Source organism: Coccinella septempunctata, chromosome 8 (assembly GCF_907165205.1).
Source record: "Coccinella septempunctata chromosome 8, icCocSept1.1, whole genome shotgun sequence".
Taxonomy (NCBI): domain Eukaryota; kingdom Metazoa; phylum Arthropoda; class Insecta; order Coleoptera; family Coccinellidae; genus Coccinella; species Coccinella septempunctata.
The window spans coordinates 32,248,156-32,267,923 of record NC_058196.1 but is presented as its reverse complement, the minus strand read 5'-3'; the positions used below and the strand labels follow the sequence as shown (position 1 = coordinate 32,267,923).

At 38.8% G+C, this 19,768-nt stretch overlaps 5 protein-coding genes across 6 annotated transcripts; 2 read left to right on the top strand and 3 right to left on the bottom strand.

The window, feature by feature from the left end:
* Positions 1 to 5: 5 nt before the first annotated feature.
* On the top strand, positions 6 to 637 carry LOC123319317 (V-type proton ATPase subunit e-like). Its single transcript, XM_044906217.1, has 4 exons — positions 6 to 163; positions 218 to 265; positions 320 to 407; positions 498 to 637. Exons 1-4 carry the CDS (start codon positions 6 to 8, stop codon positions 516 to 518), a joined length of 315 nt encoding a protein of 104 aa, XP_044762152.1. The 3' UTR covers positions 519 to 637.
* A 425-nt stretch (positions 638 to 1,062) lies between these two features.
* LOC123319316 (trypsin 3A1-like) lies at positions 1,063 to 2,461 on the top strand. Of its 2 annotated transcripts, none has more exons than XM_044906216.1 (4): positions 1,063 to 1,203; positions 1,330 to 1,553; positions 1,616 to 1,942; positions 2,229 to 2,461. In XM_044906216.1, exons 1-4 carry the CDS (start codon positions 1,164 to 1,166, stop codon positions 2,373 to 2,375), a joined length of 738 nt encoding a protein of 245 aa, XP_044762151.1. In that variant the 5' UTR covers positions 1,063 to 1,163; the 3' UTR covers positions 2,376 to 2,461. The 2 variants fall into 2 exon arrangements, with proteins under 2 accessions (XP_044762151.1, XP_044762150.1); XM_044906215.1 differs by having other exon boundaries at positions 1,149 to 1,203; positions 1,318 to 1,553.
* A 369-nt stretch (positions 2,462 to 2,830) lies between these two features.
* On the bottom strand, positions 2,831 to 6,352 carry LOC123319086 (protein obstructor-E-like). The gene is made up of 5 exons (XM_044905935.1): positions 5,809 to 6,352; positions 3,836 to 4,039; positions 3,555 to 3,761; positions 3,230 to 3,443; positions 2,831 to 3,122 (listed from the first exon to the last, which is right to left on the bottom strand). Exons 1-5 carry the CDS (start codon positions 5,849 to 5,851, stop codon positions 3,071 to 3,073), a joined length of 720 nt encoding a protein of 239 aa, XP_044761870.1. The 5' UTR covers positions 5,852 to 6,352; the 3' UTR covers positions 2,831 to 3,070.
* A 521-nt stretch (positions 6,353 to 6,873) lies between these two features.
* LOC123319085 (protein obstructor-E-like) lies at positions 6,874 to 11,186 on the bottom strand. Its single transcript, XM_044905934.1, has 5 exons — positions 11,030 to 11,186; positions 8,337 to 8,534; positions 8,070 to 8,273; positions 7,797 to 8,010; positions 6,874 to 7,269 (listed from the first exon to the last, which is right to left on the bottom strand). Exons 1-5 carry the CDS (start codon positions 11,070 to 11,072, stop codon positions 7,206 to 7,208), a joined length of 723 nt encoding a protein of 240 aa, XP_044761869.1. The 5' UTR covers positions 11,073 to 11,186; the 3' UTR covers positions 6,874 to 7,205.
* A 3,498-nt stretch (positions 11,187 to 14,684) lies between these two features.
* LOC123319084 (protein obstructor-E) lies at positions 14,685 to 17,543 on the bottom strand. The gene is made up of 5 exons (XM_044905933.1): positions 17,385 to 17,543; positions 15,806 to 16,063; positions 15,515 to 15,715; positions 15,063 to 15,258; positions 14,685 to 14,901 (listed from the first exon to the last, which is right to left on the bottom strand). Exons 1-5 carry the CDS (start codon positions 17,425 to 17,427, stop codon positions 14,742 to 14,744), a joined length of 858 nt encoding a protein of 285 aa, XP_044761868.1. The 5' UTR covers positions 17,428 to 17,543; the 3' UTR covers positions 14,685 to 14,741.
* Positions 17,544 to 19,768: the final 2,225 nt, after the last annotated feature.

Here is a 19,768-nt window from a genome sequence, read left to right as displayed (position 1 = left end):
CTCTTATGACACTCTATGCCATTAATCATTCTCAATTCGAGTTTGCTTGTTTGGTCAGAGTTAAAATGGGTTTCAGTTTGATTTCTTTCGCAATCAGCACTGCTTTTTGGGGAGCTATAGGAATTATTGGACCTTTTTGTGTCCCGAGAAGTAGGAACAGATCGTGAGTCTAATTTAATACATGTCATAGAGTGACTTGAAGTTGGATTTTTTTCAGGATAATAAGACTTTGCTTGATACTGACAGCAATATGTTGCTGGTTATTGTGAGTAGAAGATAATATTTTAGTGATTTTTTTCTTCTTATAGTTATCTTTCAGCTGGCTCTGCTCCTATGTGGTGCAAATGAACCCTCTTCTGGGCCCCAAAATGTATAAAGAAAAATTCTTGATTATGGCTAAGAATTGGGTAAGTATAAATTCTATCCATTTCTCCTAAAACTAAAAGTTGGAAAAAGAACGGAGTTAAAAAAGTATTATGAACTATTTTTTTTTCCAGGGCAGTTATTCTGGGGTTTAGTTTCATCTGTTGAATGAAATATTTGAGATAAGAAATAAGATTGAATCTCGGATGATTAAATACCAATACATACATTTTGGAATGGTTGTAATTTATGCAATAAAATTTTGTTGTTCTGATCATTGATTCAATGATAAGTAAGCGTTTAATAAAACAGTAGTTTTGACGGGAATTCTATCCCTTATGAATAATATCCAGGCATTTGATCTTGGAACATAGATAGGAATGGAAAATAAACATTTGTTGTTGTCCAGAGACTGGAGTAAGATAGTTGCTCAGTGTCGCCAATCACAATTGAGATCATTCAATCTGACATCATTGTCACGTCAATTTTCAAACAGGTAGGAGCTATATGAATTTATTTATTTTACGCCACTGCCTTAGTGTCGCGCTGGACAGAGAAGCATCGAATGTTTGTACCACAACAAGTACATTCATAGCACGTCAATGTCCATTCCATGTATTTATGTTCTTAGCATTTGATGTGCAGTGAAATTTATGTTCAAAATTAACTCTCTGCGTGCAACATATTCGTGTCTATAAACGTCTTAATTTCTGTCACGAAAAATTTTAACTATTGTTTGTTTATTTCTTTGAATTTCGATAAAAAGGGGAGATGGACTTGGTGTCTCAGTCACTTCGAAAATGTCCTTGTTTGCGCTTCTGTTCCTTCGACTCGTTGTTGGTAAGATTCTCAATTTTATTCGTCAAGGCACAGATCCACTCAGAGGTCTGGGGAACCATAGAATAACACATTCTTCAATCATGAATTGTGTTGATAATCTACAGATCTAAGTAGGACTTTTTGCAGGAATCTTTGGGGGTAAACAAGGAAGAATTGTGGGTGGTTATGAAGCACGAATAAAAGATTTTCCATACATGGTTTCGGTACAAGTGTTCGGTAGACATCAATGCGGTGGTGCTCTCATCAAACCAAACTACGTGGTCACAGCAGCGCATTGTTACATCCCAGGATTACGGTATGTTGTGAAAGCTGGTGTGGATGATCTACAAACTGAAGGTGTGGAGAGCAAAGTAAGCTGAATTGACCGTTACAAATCCTACCACAAATAATAAAATTTCCACCTCTCCTGTAGGTACTAGAAGTAACAACACATCCCCAATACAACAACGTGTTGCTCGATTACGATGTTGCTGTAATGAAGCTTGAAACGCCCTTAAAATGTATCCCGGGAAAAATACAGATGGTCAGGTTGCCGGACTACTCTGACGATGTACCCTTGACTTGGGGAAAGGTGATTGGATGGGGAGAGACGTACAACGTCAAAGAGAAGGAGAACAAACTGAGAGCCCTCAATCTTGAAGTTTACAGGCAGGAGGTTTGCGAAGACGTGGAAATGTTCCAGATGATGGACTCCATGTTTTGTGCAGGGCATTTCACTGGCGTCAAGGATTCTTGTAACGTGAGTACCAGCAGCCGAGTATACATATACAGGGTGTCCCACATAGGGTGGGTGGCCTATTAGACGTTTACCGAGAAAAATCCTATGATCCGTCCTCTGTAAACGTCTAATATGCCGCCTCCCGTGGGTGGGACACCCTGTGTATATGGAATCACACATGTTAAATATGTATCGTTGAAAAATTAGCCATAGAAATTTAGAGGGTTGACATTATGTGGTTGGAAGTAGCGCGCTATCAACACCACCACATTATACATGCTGCTCAGATTTCAAATCAATTTTACAGGGTGATTCTGGCGGACCATTCGTGATAGGTGGGACTTTGTATGGGGTGGTGTCTCATGGATCGAAAAAATGCGCTATAGGATTCCCTGGGGTGTACACCAAAATTCCTTTCGTCGTAAACTGGATCAAAGAAGTGGCTAACTGTTGAACTCTTGAAAGCGAGTGATGTTCAATTCTGTATCCGTATACTTTGGTAGCTGTATATTGAGACAGAAATGCATGACAAGATTTATACTTCAATAGTTTTTCTTACAATTCCCTACCATTTCACTATCCTTTTGACCAAGCAATCGCGCTAAAGTGTAACTGAGGTTATGTGTTCTATTCGAACGTATCAAGGCAGTTCACTTTCGAAGTTTCTTTAGTGGTTTTGTTAAATTTTTTACTCTTTATATGTGTTGATTTCTTTTAAAGGATTTTTTCAAGGTTTATTGAGCCATTTGTATAGAATATCCACAGTATTTTTCGAGAGGAACATTTTTTTTATTTTCCATTCACGTTGTCTTTGATTTCGAAAATTTGGAAAGGCAAGGGGATCACCATGAACAACAAAATAAAATGGGACGCATCTTGGATTTCTTAATGTCGAAGAAAACACTTATGTCTCGAAAAAATATCATTTTATTCTTTCCAAAAACGTTTTCTGTAGATTTCTCATTTGTTCGAAGTAATCATGCAACGACAAAACTGACTAAACGACTGAAATGTTGATACAAATCAACAAAAATAGATCAAATTAATAAATATTTCCTACAAAATACAATCGAAACAGTTTGAATTATTTCCCAAACTTTTTGGAAGCTCCCAGGCTCAGTTTTCTTCAATATATTGTGACTTCAAGTTTCACTGACTTCTTCCCTGTGGTTTTTTCTCATCCTTAGCGTAATAATCTTCACTGAAATAGAGATGAAGATCAAGATCGAAAAATACAAAGAGACGTTAATGCATATTTCAAATTTACGTATCGTTTCGAGAAGAAAAATCGATCAAATGAAGACTTACCACCCAGGGACATTTTTGGGATCTTCGCATTTGAAAGTATCTTCACTGTAAACTTTTCCATAAGGACAGGCACCTCTTTGTGGTCTCACTCCATTCCTACAGATGTAGAATTTCTGACAGTCGTCCGGATGCGCGTATGTTGGATGGGGCATCAGTCTCCCATCTGGACCCAATGCCTCTTCCTCTGGGCAAGAGAAACCATCCTCCAAAGAATCTATAATATGGAAAGAAGGTTAATTTGATCGTTTGGAAAGAGAGTGAGAAGGGAAACAGAAAGGCCAAACTGGTTACGGTTCAAAATCTTTTATTGTCAATTATGGGGTACCTCTTTTGATGATGCCGCAGTCCTTCCTGTTGCTCTCTTTGGGCCACGAGCAAGTACTTTCCACGTCGTCGTATATGAGCCCAGGTGGACAGGACACTTCTATCGGTGTTCCATCCACGCAGTTGAAAAACTTATCGCAAGCCTCGGGGTCCGTGTGCCGGTAGTACCCATTGGCTCTAGGGCAACCCTTGCTTGGTTTCGCCTCCTCTATAGAAACGTAAGTTCGTCAGAACACACCCTGGAAAGGATGAGAGAACGTAGCCAAATAATTTGGTACTCACGTAAAACATCTCTGTCTCCACAATCGACGTTCGAAGGTATGTCACATTTGCCCTTGTTGGGATTGGTGTCATCGAAAACTAGACCGTCAGGACAGAGCTTCTCCTCATAGCTGCCTCTCGAACAAACGTAGTACAGATCGCACTGTTCGGGATCTGGGAAAAACCCGGTTCTGGCAGGGCATTTGAACTGTGCCAGGCAGCCCACTGTGAAAAACGTCGTATGTCAAGTATTACTCGAAGAATTACGAGGATGTATTTATATCCAGTTAGACCAGACCAGTTCCATGCATAGAAGAAATATTGCGTTACCATAGCAACGAACAATAACTCATTAGAAGTGTCAGTGTGAAGTTTGGGGTCAAAAAAGTAAATCAGAGTTAAGCAATAACTTAAAAGAAAGAAGATGTCCACCGAAATTGTGAAAATCGAGCCATCATCAGGTACCTGTATTCAAAAAGGTTAAGAGTTAAGCAGATTTACGAAGACATGCTCAATACCCTTGGTGATCGATGTCCTTCGTATGCGACCGTGAAAAATTGGACTGCAAGCTTTAAAACAGATAAATTTTCCATTGAAGATGATGACCGATCGGGAAGGCCAGTTTCTGTGTCAGTCCCAGAAAATATCGATGCAGTTCATGACATGATTTTATCAGACCGTCGAATTGGGCTAAAACGGATATCTGAAGCACTGAGTATTCAATTTGGACATGAGAAAATTTGATGAAAGATGGATCCCCAAATGTTTGAATGTTGACCAAAAGCGTGCAAAGGTAGAAGCATCGCGTTCGATCTGTGCTCGATTTGAAAACGATGTAGACTTCTTAAACCGAATTGTTACTACGGATGAGACTTGGGTACATTTCTACGATCCAGAAACAAAGCAACAATCGATGGAATGGCGACACTCTGGTTCTCCAAGACCTAAGAAGTTTCGTGTCCAAAAATCTGCTGGAAAAGTTCTTGCTTCAGGTTTTTGGGATTGCCATGGAGTAATCATGATTGATTTTTTGGATAAGGGTAGAACAACAACGGGAGATTACTATTCGACATTATTGACCAATCTACGGGAAAAAATTAAAGAGAAAAGACGCGGAAAGCTATCTAAAGGTGTTTTGTTTTTGCAGGACAACGCCCCTGCACACAAATCTCATGTTGCCATGCAAAAAATTCGTGATTTAGGGTTTGAATTACTAGAACACCCCCCTTATTCACCAGATTTGACTCCATCCGACTATCATCTCTTTCCTCAACAGAAAAAATGTTTGAAGGGTCGTAAATTTTCTTCCAACGAAGAGGTAATAAAAGCTGTGGAGGTCTGGTTTGCAGAGCAAGAAGAAACATCGTTTTTGAAAGTTCTAGGGACGTTGCAGGTTAGCTTTAATAAATGTATCCATTTAAGAGGAGAATATTGTTGAGTAATAAAATATTTTGACATTGAAATTTTGTTTGGATTCTATAGTAGGCTAAGAATTTTTCAATATATCCTCGCATGATGATTTAATCAACCCTTCATGCATAAAGTGATCGTAATCACTTGTGAATAATGACAAGGCTCTGCCAAGGTATTGACCTAAAAATCCACCCAACATACAGAAACCCTGTGTAAGGCTCTCATTGTTCATAAGTTATCAAGGAACTGACATTTTAACACCTTGATCAACGAGAAAATCTTGAGAAAAATGACCTTCCGTATTATTAACTTAAAGAATGAGATGCTTTCATACGTCAGTGCACTAACGAAAAATCCAATATTGGAGAATACAGGTAATAGTTGAAACAAGAAATTTTAAAGAAGAAGGTGATAGCAACACATTATATACCCGCAAAATGATTAATTATTTGTGAGGTCCTCTACAATGCCAAATTCTTCGCCAAAAAACGAAATACCTTCACATTACGCACAAAAAAAGGATTAAATGAAAAAATAGTTCAGTTAGAAGATAAAATGAAAGGAAAACTCCTGATATTCACCTGACAGAAGACACAACACCACGAAAAACTCGCTGGCAAACATCTCGAAGAGTACTTTGTCAGTATTATCGTCACTCACGAATGCGTTACCTCAATTTTCGATTCGATATCATTCCGATTGAGCGTTAAGAAAGTGGTTCAATATGTATATGAACGTTACAGAGCGCAAAACAGGTTCTTTCACCTTTTTCTCGGTATCAGGAAATCGGGGAGAGCTATTGTGGGGGACTAGGTTAAAATGGGCGAGTCTCTCGACGCATTTATGGATACCGAAATATAAGAAGGTTAATCGCCCTGATATATTGTCGTTTCATTGACTGTCCAGCGGTGTTCACTCGTCGATGGAGTGCTTCAAGCTTGTCTCGGCCTTTCTACAATATTGGTTTCATTGTTTCGTTCGATTTTCGACAGAATAGCAAGAGAGAATTGAACAAGGAATGACTGTGGTCAGGAAAAATCTCCAAGTGTCTCCACTTATGAAATATCTCCAGAGTGAGTGAGGTTTGGTTCAGTCTTTGCGAGACAGATGGCGCATCGCGATGAGAATTGAAAATATACCTCAAAACGACCCCCTGGTTTCGCTTAAGGCCCCATCCTCCTCACTTGTTCATGACTATCTTGATGGGACGACTATTATACGGAATTTTTTATTCTTGTTGTTGATAACTTATTTGTTATATGTAACGAATGGAGATGTGAAATTGGAAACATTCAGACTACAAAAAAACAGAGCTGTTCGATCATGCTAGGGGAAATTTTGGGAGAAAATGGCTTTTTGCAAGAACAAACAAAGTCAAAGGAAAATCCTAGACCTCATGGTACTTTTAGAGGTTGGATTTGCGACCAAATCGTGTTTTCTTCATACATTTTGGTGATTCATGCAGTTTCCTGTATCAGGCGTACTGAAATTTGAATGAAATCGCATTGGTTTTGAGGATTCTTGGTGATATGGTTGCTTTTGGTTGGTTTTACCTTCTGTCAAAGAGAAGAAAGATGAAAATCTTATGTCAGTCTCAAAAACCCAAGGAATCGGGATACTTGAATCGAAGAAAATAAAATAACGACCTTAAAAAAGTATATTTATTTCAGAATATCGACATTCGAATGTACAAAACCTAATATCAGTTCACAAAAGATATGCCTCTGGAAAAAAAAACAAAATGTGCTTCAACAATGTGCTCTTAAAACGTAATCCGTAAGACTCACTATGAAATCAGGTGGCGTTTTTTTCTTGTTGGATAAAAGGGAATTTCAATGGTGAATCGATTTTTTAGAATTTACTTTTATAGTTCGCTATTGGTGGGGCACCAACCCTCTCATGTAGCGACACGTCAGTTCGAAATGTCTCTCACAGATTCACTATGTATTTAAAGGAAAAATTAGAGAGGAACTTGGTCTTATTTGCGAGACTTCTTGGGTTTGGATAGAGATACTGGTGGGTCATCTTTGTACCAGTCTTCGCTGTAAAAAAAAGGAGAATTCGATGAGTATTTGTTACATAGTATTACGAGTACAGGATGGCCCACATAAAACAGTCAAACAGGCATTGTTTTCTGCTATACGATGATTTTTTATCGTCATTCAATTCTTGAAGACCAAACGGTTGCAGTGAGGTGGATGAAATCTCGAGATTCATTACAGGAAGAGCTATTCTTTCAGAATATGTATCATTCTCAGCGCACTCTTTTAGAATATGTATGCCTTAATTCTTTCATCACCTGCACGTTTCCTGGATATACATGGGATTGCATCATGGCCTAATCTTTCTATCACAAGAGCGGTGAGATCTGGGAGGATCTGCAGTTCCCTAGATGGGCACATCCTCATAGCTCTAGTGATAACAACACAGGCTAACCTTGGTGAGGATTTCTCTGGTCTGACTTGCCTTGGCATACCAGACTATTGCCCCATAAGTGAGCACCCTGACTGGACTGTTTTTTGTGAGCGATCCATTGGAATAGAATTTACGAGAAGAAGTATATGCTTACCATCCGGGTACATTTTCTGGTGCGTCGCACCTCTGGCTTTCCTCGTTGTAGACCTCCCCAACCTGGCATCCCAAGTCTCTAGGTTCTTGACCGTTCAGGCACACGTAGAATCTTTGGCAGTCGGTTGGATGGGCGTATTTTGGATGCACTGTACGTTGACCGTTGGCGTCTACTTGAGATTCCTTGGGACACTCGAAACCATCCTTCAGTTTATCTGGAATTAACAGAGTACCACATAATCTAGTTCTTGCGATGGTTTTTTGGAAAACTCACTTCCTCTTTCTGTACAGCCGGTTCTTCCTGCTCCAGCGGGCCACACGCAGGTACCACTGAATTCGTCAAAGTGTAGACCAGCAGTGCATGGCAGTTCGGTGAATTCCCCATCTATGCAATTGTAGAACTTGTCGCAGACGGTCGGGTCAGGGTGGGCAAAGAAACCGTTTTTCCTAGGGCAATTGGAATTCCCTTGTGGTGGTTCTGGAAAAAAATTCGAAGGAATTATAGCTTGTTGTGAGGGAAAAAGAAAATTTGGTTACTTACGTAGTTCAGTTCTGTCACCACAGTCTACATTGAAGGGCTGGTCGCATTTGTTGATCTTGCGGATCGTTGGGTCAAAAACCAAACCATCCGGACAGTATTTTTCCCTAGCTACTCCGTCTTCACATTCGTAGTATTTGTCACACTGTCTGGCGTCTTCGTATTGGCCATCTTTTGGTGGACATTTGAACTGTTGGGCATCTGAAAAAAAAAGGATTTTTATGATTTCTACACGTCGGACTTCTTGGTTGATCGTCCAAGGTTTCTATGCCATGATAACAGTCCAATTCGAGAGTCACTTCTTCCACAAAAACGGAGTTTATCACAAAAATAGGTGAAATCTACGTAATAACCCAAACAAATTGGTTCCATAACTTCCAATTAACACTTTCAGCAATTTATTGTTATAAAATCATAACCGTAAGTGACACAATGAAAAAATTCGAAAATTTTGTACGCTATTCCGGATTATTACCAATTATATAATGTCAAACTCATGAATTTGTAGGAGGTGTTTGTCGCCAAATGGAGAAAGTAGTATCTCGTAATTCCTTTCCTTCTGCACGTTTTTGGGTCGAATTCTAATCATGGGAAGTATTAAAATTAGCAGTCGAATTGGATATTGAGAAATAGATTCGTCTTGTGTTGTGTAGGTAGTTGAATCAAATTTCAACCTTGAACTTGACAACCATATCCTTCAAACTAACATTTCAGGTCACTCTAGAGCAGGAAAAGAAATTTTTTCAACTCAAAATCGATTCATCCGAAGAATAACTGAGAATAAACTGCTCTTCAGAAGTTGAATATGTTGATTTTTTCTGAAGATGCATATTTTCCAACCTCAGAAACTTTACCCATACATATTTCAAAAGGAAATTAGGTTTTCCCAAAATTAATTCAATATCCTTAAGGATATTTCGAGCAGATTACATTCTCGTAGCTAAAGGACATCGAGAACTCAAAAATCTATTCAGTTTAACGCGTTAATCGATATTTAGTTATTCAAATCGTTCGGTAATTCTTCGTCACGATTTTCCGAACACCGGTGTGTATCTCAGAATGGTACAGGAGTGGCTATATTCCTATCCTTTACTGTGGTACGTTCAAATATTTATTATGCAAGAGACAATTGGAATTTACAAGTAGACGTCGACTGGTACAAGAAAAAATCGTGTTGTAGTGGGTACATTTCGACATCAGTTGAATCATGGGAAGGAATTAATGGAATTTTAGATTTTAGACCGATAAAGTACCTATTTTTGTTACTGTGAATACAGCATCCTTTTGAAATCTTATAATTCTATACTGAAAAACTATACATATACGTTTTCTGCAAAGAAATATGAGTTTTCTGAAGAAAATTCAATGAACATTTGACGAGCAGTTTACTCCTCCCAGGTTATTGTTATAGTTATACAGGTTGAGTCTTTGACTCGTATGAAAATATGTTAAAAGCTGATCATTGAGGTCAAGAGAAACACTTTTTTCTTATACCATTTTTTCCTGATAAAAAGATATAGCCATTTCAAGTTTCCATAAGAGCTGTGATACCCCTGAAAAAACAGAATTAACCTCAGAATAATTAGCTAAATCTGCGACACTACACATCTGTGGATCCAAGTCAAAATGAAGCATGTGCCACCCGGTGTAGCCATTTTACCTTTTCATCCGAACCAAAGATCGCCTGCGGCCAGAAATGAAAATGTCGGCCACGTAAGTGAAAGGTGAAGTTTTGTAACAACAGCCATTTGAGAAACCAGTTTCGTCACATTTAATATATCGATTCACACATAATCATGAGTAGACAATCATCGCAAGCTGGTAGATATCATCAACGACGATATTAAAACGATCGTGGTACCATTTTATTACCCACCTAGAAATTATGGCTAACAAAATGTTAATTGATTTTCTATCGGGAACTGTTATTGATATCGATTCATGCAGACCAGAATGGGCGTGTGATTTTTTTAGATTAAATGATGCGAACTTAACCTTGTTGGACTTTCTTTTTTCGTGGACAACTGCTTGATCGTGAAGGTGAAATGTTGATCGGGATTTTTGCTTCTTCATCGAGGATTTGACTAAGGCAACTAAGAAACCAATACAACCAAACTCCTGTGAAGAGATGACAGACAGAAACATAATTTCAAGCGTATTACTCTTGATCATCTGATGTTGAAATCCCAATCGAAAAATGCTCCATTCTGGAATAGAAGTTTGCTAGAAATGTCTCGAAAGATTTCGGACCCACAGAATAGAATTTTCAGCATAGAAAATTCTACCTTATTTCTTCTCTTCATTCGTAACTTTGAGAATTATATGAAGATGGACCTTTCTTCCTGGTCTGCATACTCAAGGCTGCCAAGCTTTTCAAAAGCATGGAAAATTTAGACCTTATATAGATAAGGTCTAAATTCATAAAGATCATAGGATCTGATATAATTTTCGTTATTCTCCTTTTCATGAGATCTTCGAACTAAGTTTTACACTCAAAATACAAGGAAAACTCTAGAGAAATATTTCGAAGGTTGAACGAAACCAAATAGAAACAAAATACCAAGTGAGATCATATTGTCTGAAGGAGAAAAATCTCTGAATCGAAGGACCAATATCGAGTACCTCCTGGAGATGCTTTTCAAAGAGAAATAATTCTTCTCGCTCATCTTTTGACGTGAGAAACTTCGTGTACTTACATGCCAATGTGGCCAGGGCCAACACACACACAAAAATCTTCATTTTGTCCCTTCAATCACAACAGTTACACCGGTAAGACCACTTGCGACTAACTGGAGTTCCTTTTGGTCTCTTGATATTTAAGAACTCTTAGGTTGTCGGTCAATAATCACTTCGATGTCTTGGAAGAGGTAGAAAGTGATAGCGGGTCGTTTGGTTGACTGCTTTTTGTCCCCACCAACGATTATTAATCTCGAAGAAAGGTTACTTAAGCCATAAGATATTACGCTTGGGGATTTTGTGTGAATGCTAGATTGATTTTCGGTTCAATTATTGCGGATTTTATTGATCGGGCGTATTTTTGGGTGGTTAATGTTGGGAACGAAACATGAATGGATGGAGAATTGGAAGATATGATGGAGTTAATGTCTGGAAAAGTTTAGAGGGTATTTCATATGGCCATGCTCCATTTGACGTGAGATATGGAGTTTATTCACGAGTTACCACTTCCGCGAATAGAAAGAAACCTCAAACTACAGAAATAAGGAGACTTCCAGCTATAAAACCCATCTCCCTAAATCATATCATAGAGTGGAAGTTTGCAGTTGAATATTTGGGAATAACCCTAGTCTTGATGGCTGGTTAAACTTGATGTAACCCTAATATAGGTACTACGATAGATGTACGTCATGACTGTGGGACTAGTTATCACTTATAGGGCAATAGTCATGTCAAGACAAGTCAGAACAGTATGAGGGAAACCCCGGATAGAACTCTGAAAAATTTCCAAAAAGATGGAATCACTTAAATGATCGCCAAGACCGAAGGGCTGCATCGAGCTCCATAAAATTTTCAGATTTTCAACTAGAAGAGTGGCTCTTTCACAATATGTATCACATTTCCATCTACGGTTACCTTTATTGAGAGAAAAACCACTCGAAATCTGACTATCGAAAAATTTCCAAGAAGAATCAAGGAAAAACTCGTCAAGACCAAACGGCTGATTCGAGCTCCATGAAATTTTCATATTCATTACTAGAATAGTTACTCTTTCAGAATATGTATCACATTTAGATCTACGATGATTTTCCTGGAAGATACGCAACTCAAAAGTTGACCTAGAGATTAATCATAAGAAGTGGTGCTCTTCTAGAACATATATCACTTTCAGCTTCACGATAATTTTGCTTTGGACGATTATTGGATACTTGCCAAGATGAGCTTGTTATAATCAATTCGAGATTATTCTTAAATCAAATACATATCGATCATTTATTACCCGCAGTTGATAAACTATCAGAAAGACTGTTAAATTCAGCTTACTTCGGCGTTTAAAAAACAGGATTCCGACATATTCAACGACCTTTCCAAAGTCCTCGTGAAAAAACCAAGTTTCGTATCTCCGCAGAACTGCATTGGTTGATATTATGTCGTCTTTCAAGGTCACATCGCGTTGGTGCAGACCAAGTCTTAATGCCAACAATAGAAAGTAGTATTCGAGCTAGGATTATGGCTTATGGTAATGAGTCGAGTGAAGATGAGCTTTGGTATTCCTGGTAATTTCAATGAAATGTTATACTCTGTGTGGTTCTGATAGATCAATGAAATCCAGGTAGAGTTCCAGAGTTCTAATGAACCTCTACAAGTTTATCTTTCGAAGCTTGGTCTAGCATTGGCAGGGTTGTTCGGCACAGCATCCACACTCTTCAATTTCTGGTAGATCTACCCTCTTCTGGTGCTCATTTTGCACTCCTTCAGATAATAAATACCATGATTACTGTTTCTCTGAATCATTCTATGCGATCGATGAAGTCCGCTCAATTTTAAATGACCAAGTAGGCGAGGTTAGATGTTTCCGTTGAACGAGCAAAATTAACCAACCCATTTCCTCGTGAGTCAGTTGCCACTCCAATCGAATTCCAAAAATGGAGTAAGGTCGATGTTTGTCTCGACATTGTCGGTAAAAATGCTTCCGCAGTGCATGCAAGTATTACTGCCAGTCGTGCAGTCGATTCTCTTGTACTTCTGGTTGTAATTTCTCAAAGTTTTAACATCTCTTTGAAAGCTTAGAGAGCCTCATCGCATAGCAGCTTTTACCCTCTCAACCTATACCATTTTGCTTGTACTCGAGCATTGATGATGATCATTACGAAACTGGTCAATTAAAACGACTCGTTGTTTCAACGCAAAGGTTGAAATATTTCGTTCTGGGTTTTTGAGTATTTGTTTTTCGATGAACTAGAGAATTTTTGCTGTGAAAAGTTACCAAAATCTCTACATCGACGAAACCGTGAATGAATATCCAAAAATGATGTGATGTAACTGGCAGAACGAGATGAATTCACTATTCAATAAGTTCACTTTCTCTTGTAGGTGGAGAGTGCGATATGTGAAAGTCAGTACTCCTTCTGGACGCTCGTGTGCGAGGTTACTGAAAAATTTTATCGCCCCAAAATTGACGGTTAGAAATTTGTCGAAATTTGGTCCGATGGAATTGGGGTATCGTCAGGAAGTTTGATTGTCAGACGATCCGAACAGAGAAAGTTACGGTTCTATTCATTATATGGAAAGGTTTCTCTGAGATTGATTGCGGATGTTGCAAACTAGATCCGGTGAATATTTTCGTAGCTTCCGAATTTCTAAGAGGAAATGAAACGCGTATCGAACAGGTAGCGAGATTCAGATTTTTCCCAGAGTTGAAAAAATTTCTCCAAAAATTTTTAATGAGGTGCAAAACTGTTATAACCCTACTCTTTCTCTCTCAAATTACCACAAACGGTGAGACGAGAGACTATACAAGACAAGAGACGAAAAGACATGATGAGACAAGAATTGAAAAGACACCTTTGAGACAAGAGAAGGAAAGACATGATGAGAGAAGAGAAGAAAAGACACGATGAGAGAAGAGAAGAAAAGACACGATGATGCAAGAGACGACTAGACAAGAGAAGGAAAGATACGATGAGTTAATAGATGACCAGACAAGAGAAGAAAAGACACGATGAGACAAGAGACGATGACACAAGAGTTGAAAAGAAACCTTTGAGGCAAGGGAAGGAAAGACACGATGAGAGAAGAGAAGAAAAGACACGATGAGGCAAGAGACGACCAGACAAGAGAAGGAAAGACACGATGAGACAAGAGATGACAAGACACGATGAGACAAGACAAGAAAAGACACGACGAGACAAGGAACGAAAAGACACGTTAAGACACTCTACTTTTAGCAAGAAATTACAAGAGATCTCATTTGTTCGAAATGAATCAAGCTAACACATATTTATTTTTCAATGGTATAATACGAATGGGGAAGAAAGTTCTTGAGAAACAACTTTTAGGTGTGTCTTTTTGTAATGGTTTCGAAGGCAGCTTTTATTCAAGAATTCAAGGGTGTATGGTTTTGGTACTTACCTGAAAATGCTATTGCAGGGGAGAAACACGTATACTATCGTATAATGTCTCAAAACACCATGATCATGCAATTTATTTCATGGCCATATTGAAAAAAGGTTTAACAGTTTGAAATTCTCTCTTTCCAAGATATCGTCAAGTGTTATCGTTAGAAATTGCTTGTTCTTTCGTTTTTCGTCTTTTGTTTTAACTGGTATTTTCACTAAATGAGAAGTTTTAATTATTAATATGACCATATCCAACATTCCCATCAAAACAACTGTCAAAAATAAAATTCTTTATTGACTTATCGACAATCTAATTCAATAAATTAAAACTACATTATTCTACATCCTCCTCTTGTTCCACAACGCGCAACTGTTGTTTCGGGGCTTTCGAAGGCTTCCTCCTGCTGACCTTGACCGGACGTGGCTTGGGCGTCGGGGGATTTTCCAGGGCTGCCAATTCCTCGTCAGTCAACCTACCCTTGTACCAGTCAGTACTGAAACGATAAGATTGGTGACGTTTCTGCTGCTGTCATAGTGACAGCTGTCATTTTTTGACAAGTGACAACTGACATTGATAGAAATCGAACAATTGGGCATTCTATCTCGAGGTTATCGATATACTGGGACAATTTCTTAAAAAAAGATTGAAGATTACCATTCTGGGACCTTCCTGGCCCACTCGCACTTCTTGGACGCGTCGTCGAAGGCCTGGCCCAGCTTGCATCCGCTCCTTCTGGGTGTGTTTCCGTTTATGCAAACGTAAAAGAATTGGCAATCGTCAGGGTCGGCGTAACGGGGATGGGTCAGACCCTCTGTCTCGTTCACCTTGGGGCAGTCGAAGTTGAACACCTCTATCAGAAGAAAAAGCGGGGTTAATAAACGTAGCAAATTCCGGAAAGAACTAGGTGACAAATTGTGAATTTCCTTGGGTGAGTAACGAACGGGTCTTACTCAAGGTATGATCTAGGATCAGCAGTTAGTAGGTGTATATATACAGGGTGTCCCCTACGTGAAACTGTATCATTCTTCGAATCGAACTGGATCCAAACGAATGGCAAACTAATAGTGTTTTATTTGATGAATGATTCTGACTGCAGTGTTGCTTACCTGCTGAAGAACATCCCTTCTTCTTGGCCTCATCCGGCCAAGAACATATCCCAGCCTTCTCGTTGTAGACCAACCCGTTGGGACAGGTTATCATGTTGAACTGACCGTCCACGCAGTAGTAGAATTTATCACAGATATGTGGCTCCTCATGGCCGAAATAACCGTGCTTCCTGGGGCAGTGCAACGATGGTTGGGGTTGTTCTGAAAAATTGAGATCATATTCATAACACTGTGACACGAAAAGGCCTCGATTCTAGGCCCAAACGAAGAGCTCATCCTCTGGTAACTCACGGAGTTTTGGTCTCGAACTGCAATCGATGTTGAAGGGCAGATCGCACTTCTCGTACTCCTTGCTGTAGTCGTTGAACACCATACCGTCCGGGCACAGTTTCTCCGTTATCTGACCGTCGTTGCATTCGTAGTACTTGTCGCATTGCTCCGCGTCAGCGAAGAATCCGAACGGCTCGGGACACTGGTCCGACGTGTCCGCATCATCGGCATCCTGGTTCTTGGGAGGTGTCTGTTGTCGTTTGGCGTCGGTAAGATACACTGAAAATGTCAAGAAGTTAACGAGGTCCCGATTCTTTTACTCGAAAGGGGTTTATTGCCGATGACAGCTTTCGTTTGACAGCTGTCAAAGTGACAAATGACAGCACTACCCTAGAGAAACTAGGCTCGTAGCAGGTCTAGCCCACAAGTGTCTTTTTCATTTCCCTAAAGCCATTTTTGATGCTTCTCATTGTCTCAGGTCAGTTGCTCCATGGTATTACAGCAATTCCATGTGAGTAGTGAACCCTGGTTTGTATTTTCTTCTTGAAGATAGAAAATATTTCATTTGAGACTAGGAAAACCTTAACTTGATTCATGAAAGACTTTTCTATCCACAACGTGTAACTATTTGGTGAGAATTTTGGTCAGCAAGGTAGAAGTGTGAAACTGTAGCAGTTGTTTTGGTCTTGGATTGCAGCAAGGTGCATACACGGACATAGATGCTGTATGTAAAATAGTTCCCAGTGTAAGGCAGTACTTCATTCACCCACAGAAAAGTAATTGCTATTAAAAATATACCGAGAAAGTCATTGAATATTGAAAACTAATTTCGTCACAACATTGATTAAAACATTCGAGTTTGCTGCCTATTTCATTCAGTTCTATTTCGGTAGTATTGATTTTCAGTTCGAAAATTGAATTTTAGGTATTGATCTCTTCAGAGAAATAGCAATGCTGGATGGGTGCGCTGTTTTGCTGTAGGATTAAGACTGCATTTCTCTCTCCACTTGGAACATGGATGAATAATTTGTATTCAGCTATGTAGTAATCACCGATTGTCATCATACTGATCTGATATGCTGAACGCAACTCTATGTAACGGTACCATATGTAACAAATTGTGAAAGTAATTCCGAGAGAAATAAAAGAGGCAAACAACTGCAATTGTTGTCCCTATGAACTTTCAATGGGATTGTCTGCGAAGGTTATCTTTTCAGAAGGATCAACTCAGTTAAAGTCATATCTTTACTTTTCGCATTGTCCCTATAGAAAAATGAACCATATGAGTTTGTATTATTCTAGTTGTGTTCTCCTAGTTAACGCACAGTAAAACAAAGAAGTTGTGTCATTCTCTCAAAATAAATCACTCGAAAGATGCCTCCCAGACCATCGCAGCTTTTAAAGACAACAATTAATAAAATTAGAGATTAAACAGAGAAATACAAAACGTCTTTTGCACGAGTCTTGACAACATAAACAAGTTCGAATTTGCGACAAAGGAAATTGACAAAATTGGGTCATAAACACCTTTGTGTGAATAGGGAGGATTCCAAATACCAAAAAAAAAAAAAAAACCCTTCAGACCAAACAAGGAACTCACCAGACACAAGCAGAAGAAGAACGAAATGAGTGAACCGCGCCATGTCCGTCTAACTCACAACTGGAAGGCGAGTCTTTGAAGACTTTACGTTCTCCCAAAGACCTGACCTTGCTTGCAAACTGCTCGAGCACCAACTGAGGAACCGTATATTGTGAGCAACTTTTTTGTCGTCAAAATGAAAGTCAAACAATGAAGATAAAAACTTTCGATGGTACAAGAAATACGATAGTGGACGTTTTGGACTTTCGAAAATGGGCTATTTGACGATAAACGGTATCTGTCGACGTTGATGGGCAATTGGTAACGAAGATAGATCAACGATATGAGTGGTTAATGATGGAACAACACGTTTGATTGAACCAGTTTCAGTTTCAATCGTTGGTAACTTTGTAATTCGGAGAATGCAAGAATTGACCAACTCTGAATCGAATTAATTCTTACGTAGAATTGATGGAATATAGCATATTCTGTCAGCAACATTCGAAAAACAATTTTTTACCGGCTCAAAGTACTTAGAATCTATATTGCTTGCTCTATAGACAACCCTGGTTATCACTGGGTAAGGCTGATGCGAATAAAATGACAATATAACGGAATATTCCACAATCAGGGTCGACTTATGGACGAAAACGAGGATAAGGCACTTCGTTCCAACTTTTTCCTCAACCCCGTAACCCTACTCCATCTATCTATATATACTTATATATAGGCAAAGGTACAACTCCATAAGAGAGCCATCTTCAATTCCAAGTAACAACCATATGTGTAGAAGAGCTGCTACAGATGGCGCCATAAAGATTGATCTTTCCATGTTCAACAGTCAGCGCGATCTATGGGTGAAACGCCTAAGAACTCAGAGGGGACGGTCTCATTGGCAGATGGCGTCATGTGATCATCGTTGGCTGATTGCATTGGTTCCTTTCTTGCGGCTTAGTTCTCAGGAACTCCACATGAACTCACCATACAATACAAACAGCCGGCATTTATAGAAAACGTTGTCTATGAAGTAAATTCTTGGGAAAGCATTCCACGAATAGATGGTGCTCGTCGAAGCTGACTCTATACAACTGTACAAGAGTACAAGAGTACTCTATACAACTGTATAGAGTCACTGTACTGAGAGCCTTTCATGGCTCTACAAAGCATTAATCCTGAGCAGCAACTATTCTTTAGACCATGCTCTAACAGGTAAATTTTCTAATTAGAGGCTGTAGATATTATAATCAAAGTCAAGCAATTCATTTCAAATGAAGAGTATGTATTTCTAATGATGAAAATATATATCTTCATGATTGGATAATTTTCCAATAAATGAATAATGAATAAGAAGTCTCAATCATTTATTTATGCTTGTTCTGTCTCTTTTTTCATGTACAATAACAAAATTGTTATCCTTATACGAAATTAATATATTGTTTTAGGATTATTTCTTGCCTCCGTCCATATTTTTTCACCCTCTATACTTACATCTATATTTTCTACTTTTCTGACTGTTCAGATAGCTGTTAGATGTAATCATTGTCCAGTAACTGGGCCCAGAGCCTGTTTGGATAGCAATTCTGACCTTCGTTTCCTTGCGCCCTCTGGGAAACAACAGAAAAAACCCACACACACCTTTCTCATGTACACCACCTCAAATGAGTCCACTACTTTTTTTTTCTCCGGTTGAAATAACCGTGATTTCTCAAAGTATATCGTGCATATCTCGTGTAACAAGCCTCATGAAAACGATATTTTCCCGGCCGCAAGGAGATAACGAAACCAAAGTGTAAAATAAATTAGACGATACACCTGCGATGAAAGGCACAGGACAATTTACGCCTTGCAATTCGGAAAAAATCCTTATTAATGTGCTGGTAAAGGGAATATCATGTTCCCGACTGGTGTAAGTATGTAGAATGATATCGGTTTACGTTTTATGCCCAGATCCTGGGTGAATATTTATTAGACCGCCGTACTAATTCTTGCGGTCACACTGTAGAGTGTGAAGAGTTGCAAAATTATGTCGTGAAAGATGGTGTGGGTGACATATCTCTATTCTAAGGTGGAAATTCAAGTAGATACAAGATGGAAAATATAAAATTCAACAATATTACAATTTGTTTCTGATTGATTTTGCAAGATGATTCATACTGCACAAAAATGTAAGTGAATATCTTTCCCTGACATCTATAATCTATGCATTTAATTCTTGGATGATTAAAATAGAAAAAACTACGTCTGTGGATGGAAATTGTCGTGGCCATATCACTACACATCAAATAGAGTGTAAATAAATGGAGTGTGAAATTCACTGTGGACACAGGATAGTCATAAGGAACTAACTTCTCCATAGAGCCATTCATTAATGGAAATGATCAACCAACAGTAACTTCTCGATGTAC

Bases quoted from the DNA above. Each gene is read 5' to 3' on its own strand.
- LOC123319316 (XM_044906215.1), top strand. From the start codon at position 1,164: ATGTCCTTGTTTGCGCTTCTGTTCCTTCGACTCGTTGTTG. The intron at 1,204-1,317 runs GTAAGATTCTCA...AGATCTAAGTAG, and splicing joins GTTCCTTCGACTCGTTGTTG to GACTTTTTGCAGGAATCTTT. The intron at 1,554-1,615 runs GTAAGCTGAATT...CCTCTCCTGTAG, and splicing joins CTGAAGGTGTGGAGAGCAAA to GTACTAGAAGTAACAACACA.
- LOC123319086 (XM_044905935.1), bottom strand. From the start codon at position 5,851: ATGTTTGCCAGCGAGTTTTTCGTGGTGTTGTGTCTTCTGTCAG. The intron at 4,040-5,808 runs GTGAATATCAGG...CGTTTTTCACAG, and splicing joins GGTGTTGTGTCTTCTGTCAG to TGGGCTGCCTGGCACAGTTC. The intron at 3,444-3,554 runs GTACCCCATAAT...TCCATATTATAG, and splicing joins CTGCGGCATCATCAAAAGAG to ATTCTTTGGAGGATGGTTTC.
- LOC123319085 (XM_044905934.1), bottom strand. From the start codon at position 11,072: ATGAAGATTTTTGTGTGTGTGTTGGCCCTGGCCACATTGGCAT. The intron at 8,535-11,029 runs GTAAGTACACGA...TTTTTTTTTCAG, and splicing joins GGCCCTGGCCACATTGGCAT to ATGCCCAACAGTTCAAATGT. The intron at 8,274-8,336 runs GTAAGTAACCAA...ATTTTTTTCCAG, and splicing joins TGGTGACAGAACTGAACTAC to AACCACCACAAGGGAATTCC.
- LOC123319317 (XM_044906217.1), top strand. From the start codon at position 6: ATGACACTCTATGCCATTAATCATTCTCAATTCGAGTTTGCTTGTTTG. The intron at 266-319 runs GTGAGTAGAAGA...GTTATCTTTCAG, and splicing joins GCAATATGTTGCTGGTTATT to CTGGCTCTGCTCCTATGTGG. The intron at 408-497 runs GTAAGTATAAAT...TTTTTTTTCCAG, and splicing joins TGATTATGGCTAAGAATTGG to GGCAGTTATTCTGGGGTTTA.
- LOC123319084 (XM_044905933.1), bottom strand. From the start codon at position 17,427: ATGGCGCGGTTCACTCATTTCGTTCTTCTTCTGCTTGTGTCTG. The intron at 16,064-17,384 runs GTGAGTTCCTTG...TGACATTTTCAG, and splicing joins TCTTCTTCTGCTTGTGTCTG to TGTATCTTACCGACGCCAAA. The intron at 15,259-15,514 runs GTAAGCAACACT...TTCTTCTGATAG, and splicing joins GAAGGGATGTTCTTCAGCAG to AGGTGTTCAACTTCGACTGC.